Source organism: Zingiber officinale, chromosome 1B (assembly GCF_018446385.1).
Source record: "Zingiber officinale cultivar Zhangliang chromosome 1B, Zo_v1.1, whole genome shotgun sequence".
NCBI classification, from domain to species: Eukaryota; Viridiplantae; Streptophyta; class Magnoliopsida; order Zingiberales; family Zingiberaceae; genus Zingiber; species Zingiber officinale.
Genome location: NC_055986.1, coordinates 127,554,530 through 127,571,117, shown reverse-complemented (window position 1 = coordinate 127,571,117; position 16,588 = coordinate 127,554,530). Strand labels below are relative to the sequence as shown.

At 39.4% G+C, this 16,588-nt stretch overlaps 1 protein-coding gene and 1 pseudogene across 2 annotated transcripts; one reads left to right on the top strand and one right to left on the bottom strand.

Moving 5' to 3' along the window:
• Positions 1-9,446: 9,446 nt before the first annotated feature.
• On the bottom strand, positions 9,447-10,937 carry LOC122041994 (annotated as a pseudogene).
• Positions 10,938-11,895: 958 nt separating this feature from the next.
• On the top strand, positions 11,896-15,465 carry LOC121978302. 2 transcript variants are annotated; one of them, XM_042530667.1, is made up of 5 exons: positions 11,896-12,490; positions 13,388-13,483; positions 13,560-13,608; positions 13,971-14,079; positions 15,243-15,465. In XM_042530667.1, exons 1-4 carry the CDS (start codon positions 12,107-12,109, stop codon positions 14,063-14,065), a joined length of 624 nt encoding a protein of 207 aa, XP_042386601.1. In that variant the 5' UTR covers positions 11,896-12,106; the 3' UTR covers positions 14,066-14,079; positions 15,243-15,465. The 2 variants fall into 2 exon arrangements, with proteins under 2 accessions (XP_042386601.1, XP_042386605.1); XM_042530671.1 differs by having other exon boundaries at positions 13,971-14,099.
• Positions 15,466-16,588: the final 1,123 nt, after the last annotated feature.

The window sequence follows — 16,588 nt, the reverse complement described above, 5'->3', positions numbered from 1 at the left end:
TGAGATGAGTGTGCAACCTACTCTTCTGAATGATCAACTTTTAAAAGGAAAGAAATACTAATAGACATTAATTTCTATCTTCTAAAGAAAAGAAAAGAAATCTCAATTATTAAAATAGTACAATTATATAGATAATCTCTAATCCATAAGTATTAGAAATAATAATAAAAAATTCTAATAAAAAAATCTTAAATACCATAAAAAATTGAAAGTTATTAAAAATAATAATAATAATAATGTTTGGAGCCTTTGAAACGATGCTTTTTGGGTTTGAAATATGATCGGTTTGAAATATGATCGTTATGAATTTCTTAGTAACAAACATAAATCTTTAAATTCTATATTATAAGTGCTGACAGAGTCTGATTTTAAGTAAGTTATGACTCTTTTAAGTTTAAAATATCATATTGAGTTGTTCTTGCAATTAAAAATATAAAACTCTCAATTTATATGAATGATCAACTTTTGAACAAATAGATTTAATAATGAAATGGAAATAAAAATTCTAAAAATTATAATTATTAATCATGTCTGAAATCGATGGAGATGGTGCAATAGACAGATGACTCTATCGTTGATCGAGAGGAGATTGTGAGATGGAGAAAAGATGACATTTGACACTCCTTCCTTGACACTCATTCATGTGTACACTGCAAAGAGAGTAAAGGGAAACGTTAGAGCTAGAACCAGTGAAGCGGCTCTTAGAACATGCACTCTAATGCTAAGTCAATACAGTAGCCGAGTGAAAAGTTGAGAAGAAGATGAATAGTAAATACGTAGTAAACTTCTGACGTAGTAAACGTAGTAAACTTAACGGTCGTAAGTCCAATAGGGAGTTGGCATGGAACTAGGAAGTTCGGACGTAGTAAACTTCCGAAGACCATAACTTTTGACTCAGATATCGGAATGAGGTGATCTCGGATGCGAAACGAAGCTAATTTCAAGCTCTGCACATATTTCTGCTTCCCAATCGATTGGCTGATCGATTGGGGGGTTGAATCGATCAGTGGATCGATTGGTTGACGCGTATTCATGCAGAAATGGGTTGAATCGATTGGGTAATCGATTGAAACTTCCCCAATCGATCAGTCGATCGATTGGGAGAGTTTCTGAGTGAACAGTAAGCTTCTGAATCGATCAATTGATCGATTAAAGCCTCCAATCGATCGGGCGATCGATTGGAGCGCTGGAAATCGCTCGAGAAGCCTTGAATCGATCGGACAATCGATTCAAGGCGATTCCAGAGAGCACAGAGGCGCTCTGGATCGATCGGTCGATCGATCCAAAGCCTCCCCAATCGATTGGGAGCAATCCAATCGATTGGGATTCGACCGTTGACGCAAATATAGACGTTGGCGAGCGTTTTCTTCGACACGGCTTCCTCTCTTCTCTACAGACGAACACAGAACTTCTCCACAGTGATCTTTACTTCCTCACCGCCAGTTCTTGAAGGTTCTTGGAGGCTCATCCAAGTCAAGAGGCGATTTGCAACAAGAAGAAGAAGAAGCTAGGGTTTTCATTGTAATCTTGTAAGATTCATTTGTATTTTGCTTCTTTCTTTCTCATTGTTGTATTGTGAGGTTGTAAGGCTTCTCCGCCTTCGGTAGTTACCGAGAAGGAGTGTTTTCATAGTGGAGGGTGCGTGAGTGTGTGGATCCTTGAATTAGTCACCTTTTGTGAGGTGGATACCAAGTAAAATCCATTTGTTAGCATTGTTGTAGTGTTTCTTGTAATTCCGCTGCACATCTTTGAAGAAACAAGCAACGTCAAGCACGAAGATCGCACTGAGCTATTCACCCCCTCCCCCCTCTAGCTATATTTTGGTCCTAACAAGTGGTATCAGAGCCAGGTTGCTTTTCACAGGAATTATCGCCGGAAGGGGCAAAGAGCTAGAGGGTGAAGAAGTTGGAGCAAAATTCTTCAAGTCAAAGATTTCTTCAAGCTCAGCTTCAACATGGAATTCCAAGACGGACTTGGATTCGACACAAGGGTGCCTCCACCATATATATCTACAAGCTTCGATTCTTAGAGATCAAGAATTGAAAATATCTTGATGATGGAGATAGAGCAATGGTTTACTCTATTGGAAGGCTTCGAGGCTCCAAGAAACTCAAAGGGCAAAATCCTCAAGAAGAGCAAATGGAGCCAAGAACAAATTCAAAGGTGTGAGGCGAATAACAAGGTAACCAAATTATTGGTTAATTTATTGCCAAGCACTATTCTTTGCAAAATTGGAGAATTTAAAGATGCAAAGGAGCTTTGGAGCAAATTGGCATCAATCCATGAGATCCCCTCCACTGTACCGAATCAAGAGGAATCCAAAGAGGGCGACTCATTGGAGCAATACCAAGAGGAGGACTCCGAAGTTGAGAGATGCTCAACTTCCGAAGAAGAAGTCCAAGACGAAGCTTCATCTTCGAGGGAATGCAATGAAGGGAACAAGGAGGGAGCATACTCCTTGTTTCATGTACAAGATGAAGATGAAGAAGTCTCCACCTCTAGGATTGAGGGGGAGCAACTTTTGGTGATACCGGATCAAGAAAAAGGAGAAGTCTCCATATCCGGGTCAAGAAGAGAAGAGGATGAAGAAGCTTCCACCTCCACAAATCAAGTCATATCTATTGGAGGAGAATCATCATCGGATCAAGAGGAAGCCTCCACATCCGGATTCAAAGGAGAAGAAGTCACCCCTACACAAGAAGGTATAAATAGTTCATTTAAAAATAAAAATCGTATTATATGTTTTGAGTGTAGGGAAAAAGGGCATTACAAAAGTAAATGTCCTAAATTGGTCAAGAAGAAGGGCCAAGTGGCACAAAAGGGCAAGGAGAAGCCCAAGGAGACCATTCCCAACACAAAGAAGAGCAAGGAGCACATTGTGTGCTTCTCTTGAAATCAAAAGGGGCATTACCGAAGTCAATGCCCTAAGGGGAAGAAGGCGGTCAAGGCTCAAGGAGGAAGCACAACTCAAGGGGGAGCCTCCAAGGTAAAAAGGAAGGTATCATTCATTGAACCTACCCCCTTAAACAATGGTAAAAAGCATGATAGTTCAAATCTATATCATTTTAATGCTATTTACCATGAAAATAGGAGGCATGATGTTATCAAAGAAAATCATGTGGCTCTCCATGCTAAGACAACCAAACCTAGGTCTAGGAAGGTAGGTAAAAGTCTAGGCAATAACACTAAGGATTTTAACTACAAGTCTAGAAACCAAAATGCTCATGGACTTAATGGGAAACCAAAAACTAAGAACTTAGCAATGGAGAATCAAGTCTTGAGATCAAGACTTGACAAACTAGAAAAGACCCTAAAAAGGATGGAAAATATCCTTAAAGGGAAAAATGAGCAAAATCTAGGTTTAGGACAACAAGGGTCATCCAAGGGCCATAGAGGTTTGGGATACAAACCTAAAACCAAAAAGGATGTACCTACTTATCATAGAGTTTCATATAGTTATGGAACAAACCCTAGGTCTAGTGGTCAAGTCAAGAATACTAGGGAGGTCATCCCTAAGAGTATTTTTACAACAAACGTGTCTAAGACTTCTAAGAAGTCTAAGAGAGTCACAAAGAAGATCACAAGGGAAGCAATCCCTAGGGTTGACCTAGAAAAGGTGACCAATGCTTCTAAGAAGCCAAACAAGGTCACTAGGAAGGTATCTAGGGAAGTTATCCCTAATGAGTACCTAGAGCATCCAAGGAGCACCAATAGATTTTGGGTTCGTAGGAGCATCTTCTCTACCCCATAGATGGGTTAGAGAGTGTCAACTCTAAGAAGAAGGGTAGTTAACCCAACTTTGAAGAAATTGACACTCAAGGAGCATTTTCAAGGTTATTATTAACCCTTTGAAAATGAAATGGAGTTATGATTTACTCTTTGAAAGAGTAAAATGTGCCAAATTTGAGAAGTATTGATTTTATTTTTAATTGGCACAATTTGGGAAAGCATAAGAAATACCAAGTTGGGACGTTGGTATTTTCTTAGTAATTTAAGGCAAATCTAAGCCTTAATTAAATGTGCTACTCTTGTGGAAAAATGAAATATGTCAACACTTGAGGAATATGCTTAATTTCAATCGGCATAAATTTTGTCAAGAGAATTAAAAATGTCAATTTAGATTTTTGACATTTTCTTGGAGCGTTTAGAGGGCAATCTAGGTTAGATTTTAAGTTAGATAAGGTTTAAGGGCACTTAGATAGGTAATCTAGGTATTTTATCTATACTAAACCTTGCCATGATTGTTTGCTCACTATATGCCATGACATCATGATTACTTTTGCATTCGTACCTTATGATGAAAAACACAAAAATATCATGTCATGACATACATACATCATGTAGTTATAGGAAATTTTCTTTTGAAAATTATTTCTTTTTGATGTATGCCACAACATTATCATGCATTATGTTTATTTCCTTAAAATTAAGGACAAATGATATTTATCAACAGGTGATATAAACAAGTAACATCCTTGGTGGATGTTTGCCACTCAAAATGCCTAGATAGAGATGCATGATCCCTAGATTATGGCAAAACTAAAATCTACATCTCACAAAGACCTATAAGGTGACTTGTATGTGTTTTAGTGCACAGTAGATACAAGTGAGATATTAGGATGATGAAAAAAACTCAAGATGTTGATTTAGTGCATTCTTTTGAGTTTTAAGTTCATCAAAACACATAGTTATGTGTGTTCCCATAATTGGGAAAGCTAGTGTACAAGACATGTGCATTAAGCCCAAGGAACATGGTGGGATATTGGTTTTGAAAATGGTTTTAAAATGATTTTGGAAAACCTTGGTGAAGGCTATCTTTTGATAGTAATCATCATTGAATAGTAAGACACAAACTTGAAGAAAACACTAAAGTTTTTGCAAGTTTTCAAGTTTGTGTCAATCTTTGAAAATATGATGTATTTTCTTAGAAAATTATTTTTCCTTGAAAATATATACCCTAAATAATGTATACACAAATTTTCACGATTTTTGAAATTTTGTAGAATTTTCTAGGGGTTTCTGAAGTTGACTGAAATGAACTTTCAGCAACTATCAGACCTCAATCGATCACCCGATCGATTGAAGGGTCTTAATCGATCGGACGATCGATTGAGAACAGGCTTCTCGCGAACAGAAGCCGTCTGGATCGATCCAGCCCTCCTGAATCGATCAGTGGATCGATTCAACATGGTCCGATCGATTGGGACCCAACTCCAATCGATCAAAGTTGCTGATTTTGGCTTGTAAAGCCTGATTTCAGCATTTTTGAACCATGGTTAGTCTAGGTAACCATTCCAAACCCTTAAAAGTACATTTGTATACATAAAAAGGATGTTTTCATGTTGAAAACAAGGATGGATTGGGAGACTAAGTAGAAGTTTATGTTGAGGTTTGCTTCAAATATTGAATATTTGAACCTCAAAACTTCTAAATTTGGGTTTCCTAAAGGTTTAGGGATTCCATGTCATTGTTGGTGCAATGACAAAAGTTACCTCCATGTCTTTAGGGGGAGGGACTCTTTAAAGACATGAAAACTATTTTTCATGAACCTTGGAAGGTGGTTAACCTTCTTTTCAAAAAATGGTCAAGGTTGGGCATTGAAATTAATGAGGAGTGGGTATCCTCATTATTTAAGTGGAGTTTGCTCATGGATGAGCATTTGATAAAAATGAAGGGTATGGGACCTTCATTTGGGTTATTCAAGTGGTTAATGCTCAAGGGTGAGCGTTGATGATAATGAAGGGTATGGGATCTTCATTATCATGGTGATCACAACGAGTGAAGTTGTGAACAACGATAAGCAACTCTTCAGGGGGAGGTGTTGCTTTTGATGTGTGCCCAAATATGGGGGCATGTTTGTGATGTGTGCCAATAGGGGGAGAATGCATGGTTAAGTTAGGCCTTCAGTACCTAAAGGGGGAGTTTGCCCTCTAGAAAAGGAGAAGAATGAAGGGAACCATCATTCAGATATTGGCATGAAGGGAGTTGAGGCTATGAGATTAGCCTAATTTCCTAACTTAACATATGGTATTGTCAAACATCAAAAAGGGGGAGATTGTTGGTGCAATATCCTTTAGGTCAAGGTTGACCTGGTTGACCAAGCTTGAGTCTTGGTTTGGGTTTTGATGTTTGACAATATATTGGGTTTAGATGATATGGACAATGCAGGTGTAGTTGTTCATTTGGGGAGATTGTTGATACAATTTCCATTTGGTCAAGGTTGACCAGTTGAGATGTAAAGGAGAGTCAAGTAGGTCAAGGTTGACTGGATACTTGACTGGAAGTCCTGGTGAGTGAAGCCAGGCAGAAGGAAATCCTGATGAGTGAAGTCAGGTGAAAGACCTAGTGAGTGAAGCTAGGCAGAAGGAAATCCTGATGAGTAAAGCCAGGTGAAAGACCTAGTGAGTGAAGCTAGGCAGTGGGAAAGTCCTAGTGAGTGAAGGTAGGTAGAAGGAAAATCCTGGTGAGTGAAGCCAGGTGAAAGACCTAGTGAGTGAAGCTAGGCAGAAGGGAAGTCCTAGTGAGTGAAACCAGACACGAGGAAATCCATATGGATCAAGGTTGATCGGACATCTGGTGTTGGGAAGTCCAAGTGGGTAATGGAGGACCGGACACTTGGCACAAAGAGAAAGTTCAGATGAGTCAAAAGTTGACCGAAGTCTTAACGGTCGTAAGTCCAATAGGGAGTTGGCATGGAACTAGGAAGTTCGGACGTAGTAAACTTCCGAAGACCATAACTTTTGACTCGGATATCGGAATGAGGTGATCTCGGATCCGAAACAAAAATAATTTCAAGCTCTGCACAGATTTCTACTTCCCAATCGATTGGCTGATCGATTGGGGTGTTGAATCGATCAATGGATCGATTGGTTGATGCGAATTCATGCAGAAATGGGCTGAATCGATTGAAACTTCCCCAATTGATCGGTCGATCGATTGGGAGAATTTCTGAGCGAACAGTAAGTTTCTGAATCGATCAATTGATCGATTGAATCCTCCAATCGATCGGGCGATCGATTGGAGCGCTGGAAATCGCTCGAGAAGCCTTGAATCGATCGGGCAATCGATTCAAGGCGATTCCAGAGAGCACAGAGGCGCTCTGGATCGATCGGTCGATCGATCCAAAGCCTCCCCAATCGATTGGGAGCAATCCAATCGATTGGGATTCGACCGTTGACGCAAATATAGACGTTGGCGAGCGTTTTCTTTGACACGGCTTCCTCTCTTCTCTACAGACGAACACAGAACTTCACCACAGCGATCTTTACTTCCTCACCGCCAGTTCTTGAAGGTTCTTGGAGGCTCATCCAAGTCAAGAGGCGATTTGCAACAAGAAGAAGAAGCTAGGGTTTTCATTGTAATCTTATAAGATTCATTTGTATTTTGCTTCTTTCTTTCTCATTGTTGTATTGTGAGGTTGTAAGGCTTCTCCGCCTTCGGTAGTTACCGAGAAGGAGTGTTTTCATAGTGGAGAGTGCGTGAGTGTGTGGATCCTTGGATTAGTCACCTTTTGTGAGGTGGATACCAAGTAAAATCCATTTGTTAGCATTGTTGTAGTGTTTCTTGTAATTTCGCTGCACATCTTTGAAGAAACAAGCAACGTCAAGCACGAAGATCGCACCGAGCTATTCACCCCCCCCCCCCTCTAGCTACATTTTGGTCCTAACAAAAAATACTTTGCAATCATTCTCATGCTTGTTGTGCAATTGAATCTGATTCCAAGATGGTGTGCAAGAGATTGGTGGAGATCGTACCATAAATCCATTGAAGGACTATTGCATCCAAGCGCAACCATAAAGCTTTCTCAGTCTCAACAGCCTCTTGTTCCTTCTCGGTTGGCTTTGATTTTGGTAGAATAATATGATCAATAACTTGGTATGCTCGGCAATGAATCTTAAACAACTCCGTCCATGAAGAATAATGTCCCTTTTCCATCTCTGGAGTAATGGAGATGAAGTTTTTGATATTGTTAATGGTCAGAGTATAATGAAATTTGGTTTGTTCGACCATTGATATAGGAAGAGAAGAAGAGAGAATGATGGGAAGGTGGAGGAGGAAGGAGGTTGTTGGTATATCTAAAGTTTTGATACCATGAAAGAAATCCTGTGTATCATTCTTATTCATCTTTGTAGAATATATATAGGAGTACATGAGTGTTATTACAATCAAGGTGATTATTTACATTCTAATAATAAAAGATTATGCAGAGATTATTTCCATAATATAACAAGATGATTATTTACATTCTAATACTAAAAGATAATGTAGAGATTATTTTCGTAATCTAATAAGATTGATATATGAGAAATGGGGAGTTTAGCCCCATAGGTCCGCCCGATACTTTGGGCCGACTGGATACATATTGTGTGCCTCGGCATTGAGAAGACAAACTTTATTATAATAACAACTTGTGGAGTTTAGCCCCATAGGGTAGTTTTTGTGGAGTATCTAGTTGACTAGAGAGTAACAGCTTTATTATAATAAGGCAATGAGTCAATTCCTGATGGATACACGCGCTCGAAGAAAAAAAATCCTCTCAATCTCTAACCACTCGGTGGTTGGCTATAAGTTGAATTTGTGATTTACCTCCTTTCACAGAGCCTGAGGATGGGTTGTGAGGGGCGTCTAGGGTGATTGTAATTACTTTTTACTACGGAAGCAATAGATAAGGGTATCCCCACATGCTAGTACATTCAACATTTTTATATGAAGTTACTACAATAGGTTATGGGTTGATTTTCAATGTATGTGAAATACATTGCGGGTCGTGCAAAAGGTCACCATGCTGGATGAAACTCTTTATGATTTACCTCCTACCATATCATATGTTGTAGTCCTGGAGAGGCTCATGAGTAAGAATTATCATCTTTTGTTACAAAAATAGTATATAAGGATAGTCCTACGGATTGTTGCAGTTAGTATCTGTATATATATTTGCTCTAATAGATTTTGGAGCCAATTTTCAATGAGTGTAAATACCTCGTTGAGTGTCTGAACTCTCCCATGCAAATGACCTCAATGCTAGGATAAAATATCCCTTGTAATTTACCTACATGTATCACAATAATCTTATCATGGGGCCAATAATATTGAACCATTTGAGGTGAGCGATATCACCTTTTACTTTGATAGTAAATAAAGATGAATTCCTTCTAAATATGATATGATGATAAAAAATAGGACGAGCTCATATATAATGAGTATTTGAAACTCACAAAGAATGTCTCATACATACGTAGCGTGAACCATAATTTTTAGCGATCCGCTAGACTCATCTGTGATTTCTAAATTTATATAAAATTTGTTTATAGGATTTACTTGCAAAATTAGGAATGATAATACAAGTTTTTGAGAATAAAATCACAATAAATGTTGTGCTTAACAAACTAGAGACAAATTATTAATGAAAAAAAAATACAAGAAAGAAACAGATTAAGTGTTACTAGCTAACTCTTCTTGTTGCCATTGGCAGTGCCATACGAGTACAAGAAGGTGCCTAAGATGGCGTTGGCGGAGCCGAGGGCGTTCAGCGGGTGGACAGGATTCCGGAATGCTGCCACGGAGGCTACAATCACCACTGCCCGCTTCATCGTGAAGGGGTTGATTTCGTCGAGCACCTTTTACGACGACAGGATGTCGAGGTGGTAGAACACGCCCAACACGATCACCTCCAGGTAGAACGTCGAAGGGACGGATACCATCGCCAACGCCGTGCGGAACCCCTCCTCCCACTGTGCACCCTCCACGACGATGGCCTCCAGGAAGAGTTAGAGGAGCGAGACGATAGATGCTTATGTAGCCGTAGAGGTTGAGGCCGTCGACGTGGCCGAAGTCCTGCAAGCTCTTCTTGGAGTAAATGTTACGAAGAACGAAGCCAACATTGCTAATGAGAGTGACCCACAGGCCCTCCATATCGAAGGAGACCTCAGTGACGATGGCGAGGGAGCACCTAGCGACGATAGGGAGGACGGAGAGCCAGATGGGGAGGGGGTAGAGGTGGACTCCGAGGAGTGCGGAGAAATGGGCTCGGAGGCCTTGATGACGGGGTTGAAGGAGACGGCGACCTTGGAGAAGGAAACACAAGCGGAGATGTGACCGACTGTGTGGAAAAGGGTCGGGCCGAGGAGGGCGACGAAGAAAGGGCGGGCGAGGGGACGGGGGAAGGGTTGCGCGCCAGAGAGCTAGAGGGTTGCCATCCAAAGCAAGCCAACGAGGAGCTAAATTAGGCGACTAGCCACGGGTAGGGAAGACGCAACCTCGAGGAGCCACTCTTCCTGCTCTCCTCCGGCGGAAGGGGGACAGCCGGATCTTTATCTGGATCGGCAGAGGTAGCATCTACGGCGACCGATCTGGTGAGTGGAATGGGGCTGGGGAGGTGTCTTCTTATCGCGGATTGACGCAAGAATAAAGGGGAGATTTTGACGAGCAGTTGGAGAGGAGTCGACGAGCGAAGCCAGGTGAAGGTGAATGAAGTGGCGTCGATGAGAGGCCGGTGATAAAAGGGGCGGAGGTAGGAGCAAAGCTTGGATAGAGGCCATGGCAATGTTGAGGTTTCGGAAGTCGATGGTTTCCAGGGTGTAACGGGAATCACAGGGGAAGGATCTTCTGGTAGCAAATGTTAGGTCATCCCCTGGTCCAATATTTATATTGGTGGGAGGTAATGGCCCCCATCTATTTTAACATATGGGGGTCATTGCCTCCCGCCAATCCACCTTTCCTGATCTAGGTGTGGATCAGGAAAAGTGGTCAGAGGATCCCATCCCAAATCAGGGAAGGATCTTCTGGTCCGTAAATGTTGGATCATCCTTTGGTCCAATATTTATATTGGTGGGAGGTAATGACCTACACCTATTTAACATGTGGGGGTCATTGTCTCCCACCAATCCACCTTTCCTGATCCAGGAGCAGATCAGGAAAAGTGGTTCAGGTGATCCCATCCTGAATCGGGGAAGGATCTTCTAGTTCGTAAATGCTGGACCATCTCCTGGTCCAATATTTATATTGGTGGGAGATAATGCCCCCGCCTATTTAATGTGGGAGTCATTGCCTCCCACCAATCCACCTTTCTTGATCCAGGGGTGGATCAGGAAAAGTGGTCCAGAGGATTCCATCTCAAATCGGGGAAGGATCTTCTGGTCCACAAATGCTGGACTATCCTCTGGTCCAATATTTATATTGGTGGGAGGTAATGACCCTCACATGATTACCTCCCACTAATATAAATATTGAACGAGGGGATGGTCCAACATTTACGGATCAAAAGATTGTTCTCCGATTCAGGATGGGATCCTCTGGATTACTTTTCCTGATCCGCCCCTGGATCAAGAAAGGTGGATTGATGGGAGGCAGTGATCCCTACATGTTAAACAGGTGGGGGCATTACCTCCCACCAATACAAATATTGGACCAGGAGATGGTCTAGTATTTACGGACCAGAAGATCTTTCCCCCATATGTTAAACAAGTGGGGTCATTACCTCCCACCAATACAAATATTTCACAAGGAGATGATCCAGCATTTGCGGACCAGAAGATTCTTTCCCGATTTGGGATGGATTCTTCTCCGATTTGATATGAGATCCTCTGAACCACTTTTTTTAATCTGCTCTTGGATAAGAAAAGATGAATTAGTGAGAGACAATAATCTCCCCATATTAAATAAATAGGGATCATTATCACTCATCAATACAAATATTGAATCAGGGGAAGGGGATGATCCAATATTCACAGTGGGATCGGCACGCTGCAACGGGCATTTTCAGGTTTTTAGCAAATAGAAAATGACCTAAAATTTAATATTTCAAACAGAAAGTGTTTAAAAAAGAGAGAGACAATTACCTAAAACTTTTATTCCAAGTATATAGCAATAAATTCGAGCAATATTTCAAATATAAGCCTTAATTCTTCACCTGATTTGTTCGATGACGTGGACGATTCCTATGAGTCGTCGTTGATGCCGTCCTCCCTGCGACGGTAACGAAGGTCTCCCGAGCGTTTTCAGTTTCTGGTTCGAAGTTCAAATTTGCTCGCAGGATGATCCCGCCTCCTATAAATACGCCTGCGATTTCTCTCCGTCGGCTGAACAAAGCGAGAGAGCGAGCGCGACGATGAAAAAGAGAGCAGCGGCGACGACAGCCAAATCAAAGCCGATGGCGAAAGGGAAGTTGAAGCGGCGGGGCTCGTTCTTCGCTTCTCCTACTTCGATTCCATCTCCCGATTCCTCCTCCAAACCGTACAACCTAGATCTGCCTTCCTTTCCTTCAGCAGCCGCCTCCTCCTCCCTGAACGCCAGCGCCGATCCCTTCTCGCGCCATCACGTCTCTCCTCCTCCTTCCTCCAAGACGAAGACAACTGCCGTAGCTACCATCTCCGATCTGAAGTCTTTTGCCGGATCCCGCATTGAGTCTCTCAAGCAGCACTTCGACGTTTACCACTCTGAAATGGTCAATGAGTTCGATGCTTCCAACAGTCGCCTCTCCAAGCGCTTCAAGGTATTTTACACCGCGGTACCCTTTGTTCAGATGATTGTTTTGAGATTAGTCTTTCTCTAATGTCTAGGGAATATTTCATGATCTTAGTGTTTTCATCAGCCTCACATCTTCCTCTCGCGCCTGTTGGCTTTAGTGTACATCTCATGGATCTTAGTTATGATTCTTTTATTCTGCTATTTGGCATCCATTCTAGTGGCAAGAGGCATAGTGGAATACAGGCTACATAAATAATCATTTATGATTTGATTCAAGGTTTGCTCTCTTGTCATGGTAAAATTGGCTTTCCATTTACCCCCAATTTGTTAAGCTTAAAGGAATAGGATCATTAACAAACTCAATCGATTCAACTGTTTGCTATATGCTTCCAAAAATAAAGTTTAGTATGCCATCAAATTAAAGCAGCAGTGCCGATGTAAATGTGCAAAATCATGGATTCAGTCCATGCATCAACCTAGTGTCCAGGGTAGCTGTCAGAAATCTTTAAACATCTTTTCAGTGTTGCAATTTGTATTAGGAATCCATTATTATTTAGAGTGAGCTATCCTGTGAAGGATGGCAATAGATACTGTTTTAACAATGTCACATTATGTCATAATCAAGGGTATTGTGAATCCATCTTGTATAATCATTCTTTCTCAAAACACGGGATAATTCCAAAGGAAGTTTTAGCATTTCTAAGATTGTTCTCAATTTCTATTCATGACTAAGCTGGTGTAAGACTAAAAATGTTTCATATAACTAATAGACTTAGGTTGGGAATTTTCTAAGCCTGTGTAGTATCTATTTTTGGATTTACTATTTTACTTTGACATCTTTGTGGTATTAGCCAGTGGCTTTTTTTTTCCCTCATGAGATACTAAGCAAGCATTCCATGTGATGCTCTCATTTTATATACAGATCCAGACAAAAGCTTGCCTGCAACTAACTGAGGAAGCAGAAAATGACTGCAAGAAGATTGCTGATAGGATGAATGAACATACAGAAATGATGAAGGTGATGTAGTGGTTGTCATGCCTTTTCTTGTTTTCTCCTTCCAATTGAATTTCCTTGTTTGGTTTTGTTTTCTCAGGCCTCGTATGCAGAAGTCATTAGCAAATCACATTCTACAGCCTCTCATGGTATGCTAAAAAAAAAAATTCTAATACCAAAAAATATACTCTCGGATTCCTGATAGAGATTGATAAAGTATATTTTATAATGAAGATAATGTTTAAATAATTTCTGAATCAAAAGGTTTCAATAAGTATTGCATTTTGTAGCAGGAAGAATTAACAGTCAGAATCTCGTCTTTTATAACATAGTTCTTTAGTTTGGAAGTCCAGGTTAGATGTGCTGCTTCAGGATTGACAAGTAGTTTCAACCAGCCAAAAGATCATATGAACTCAAAGACTATATATATGCATGTAGAATGTTCCCAAATTTTTCATTCTTCTCTTTTGTTGCTTTACGGCTCTAACATTCCATCTTTGCTTCTCATCAGTTTGTAAGGTTTCCATTCCTGAGCTCATGCAATCAATGGAGAAAGCCATTGACAGATTCCGCAACCGTTATAAGATACCAACCACTCCAATGTGATCAAATCTTAATTTGTATGTATTGCATCTACTAGGTATCTGCTGAATTTATTGTTTTCTTATTTTATAGTTACCTAAAAATTATTATCTGTGCAATGTTTAATGGTTGATTTTTTTTCCCTTGGGTCTAGCTTTGGTGATGCCAATGTGCATTTACAAATTTTGTTCAGGATCACAAGTTGTATGCACCTTGTATCTAACATCAAACATTTTTGTCAATTTTGCTCATGCCTTTCTTGCTTTTCTTGAATCCACATGTTCCCACTCTTGCAAGTTCTCATCACATAATTTAGGTGTATCTAGGTCTTGGCCTTTGATGCTTTATTTTATTTTATTTTTGGGTCAACTTTTTATGTTTTCTAGTTTCTACTGAAGAATTCTACGAATTCTTTTGTCCTATATACATTCAATGATATGATCATCGATTAATAGATTCTACTCACATACAAGACCAAGTATAATTTCAGATTCTCTAGTTGAAGGCTTTTCTCAGATAAGAAATGCATGTTTTGTTTCTAAAATCACACAACATTTGAAGAATTTTTATATTACGCCTTTTTGGATATCGTAGTAGTAAATTAGTTTCAGATTGACATGAATGGTTAAGAATTTTCATATTATATTACTAATATGTAAACTGGATTAGTTTTAGCAAGGAATTAATTAATAAGAACAGCTATATCTATTTGCCCATACACATTCACATTCCAGACTGCATTGATCAATTTTGTCTCATCCACTTTGCTTTATCCTCATCTTTTTTATGTGACCCTACTTTCATAGGTGAAGTTTGTGCTGGCTGGCATAAGAAATCAATTTGCAGAAATAACATCCTTAAACATGATCACTGCATGTCAAAATTATATTTCACACAAATTTACATATCTGTTACATATTTCCCTTGAGCATTTTTGAGCTACAACTACAATGGCGAACATTGTCCCTCAATATGTTAAATATTTTTAAGCTTCATTATCAGATTCTTGGATTTAAGTATATAAATCTCTTGTGTACATGACAATTCACAAATATATGTTTTCATTTATAGAATGCTATTTCTGTTATAATTCATGATGATGCTTGTGTTGCGAATTATATTTTTATCACTCATGTTTTCCAACTTGGCAAGTTGGACTCCAGAATCAATATTCCTAAGCTACATAATCTCTACGTTTCAGGTCACAAACTCACGCTATCTGGATGTTTGGGATGCCGCGTCTACATGAGTGAACCACATGAGTCTATAAATTTTAGGGAAACGTTCTGACGAGAAATATGATAAATACCTAAAGTTTTGTTTCGTTTGGTGAACCTCGTAAACATTGTTCCCTGTCCTTCACTACGACGTGTTCAACAACTATTATCCATGAACTAAATAAAAAGCCTAACATGTTGGACTAATATTGTTATTCCACTTGCATACTTCAGAGATCAAGAACCTAAACGGACAATTTCTCTTCGAATACAGGCAAATTTCAGGGCTCCACTGAATATGTAAAACTTAGTAGAAATGGAAAATAATGGCTGTTGGACTAAAAACTCTTTCAGCTAATTTGTAAACTAACTAGTTAGAATTCATTTGTCACAAGGCACGTGCAACTCTTTTCGCTTATCAAACCAAGACTTGAAACTGTAGAAACCCGCAACACCTTTCAACTCTTAAATTGTTTAAAATGGTCACACCTCAAATGACAAATTGATAGTGTAAGCGGTTTAATTTAGTGTGTTTAAGATTAATAAATAATTTTAGTAAAAAGTATCCGCTACTTCTGAAATTTCACTAATTAACAGATTGAGACAACAAACCCAGTTCTTTGAAAGAAATCCTGGTACAAACGTAATATTAAGTAGCATAACAATTTTTTTTTTTTTTATAATCTAGGCATTCAACTCATTGAACCGACTAATCCTAGAGATGATCAAGAAGTAGCCCATCAAGGTCAATGTTTTTAGATTTATCATCCATTGAAGGAAAAATATTTGCAATGCGCCGATTTGAACCATAAGGAAATCTTCTGGATGATTTAAGTGTCAATATATATAACATATCTACATAATCAATTGTATGAGAGTAAGTACAAATTCTGAGAAAGACTAATTTAAACTACCTACCAATGTATCTCCAGGCGCACTGCTATATTCCACCAAAGACAACGTCATGGATCATTTTGAAGAATCTATGCTCCATATAGCTTGATTAATAAAGATACCACAACTATTTTGCACCTTCCAGGTGCATATACTTTGCTATGCCATTGAATTTTCTCTTACAATTTGACAATCAAATCTTTTTAAGAAATAAAATGAAAAGAAAAAAAAAAGAATAACTAGAACTAAGTAGACAACTTCAACTTCAAATAAGTATAACAAATGAACTCAATGATAATGGATAAGTTAAGGAGCAAAAGGTCAGCAACAGATGAAAAAAGTGAAATTTCATTTGTTTACAAACCTTTTGGTAGACCTCCTTCTGCAAATCAGCAACTGCCACATGTCCTGTTGGTGCTATTAAATCCAGTGTTGC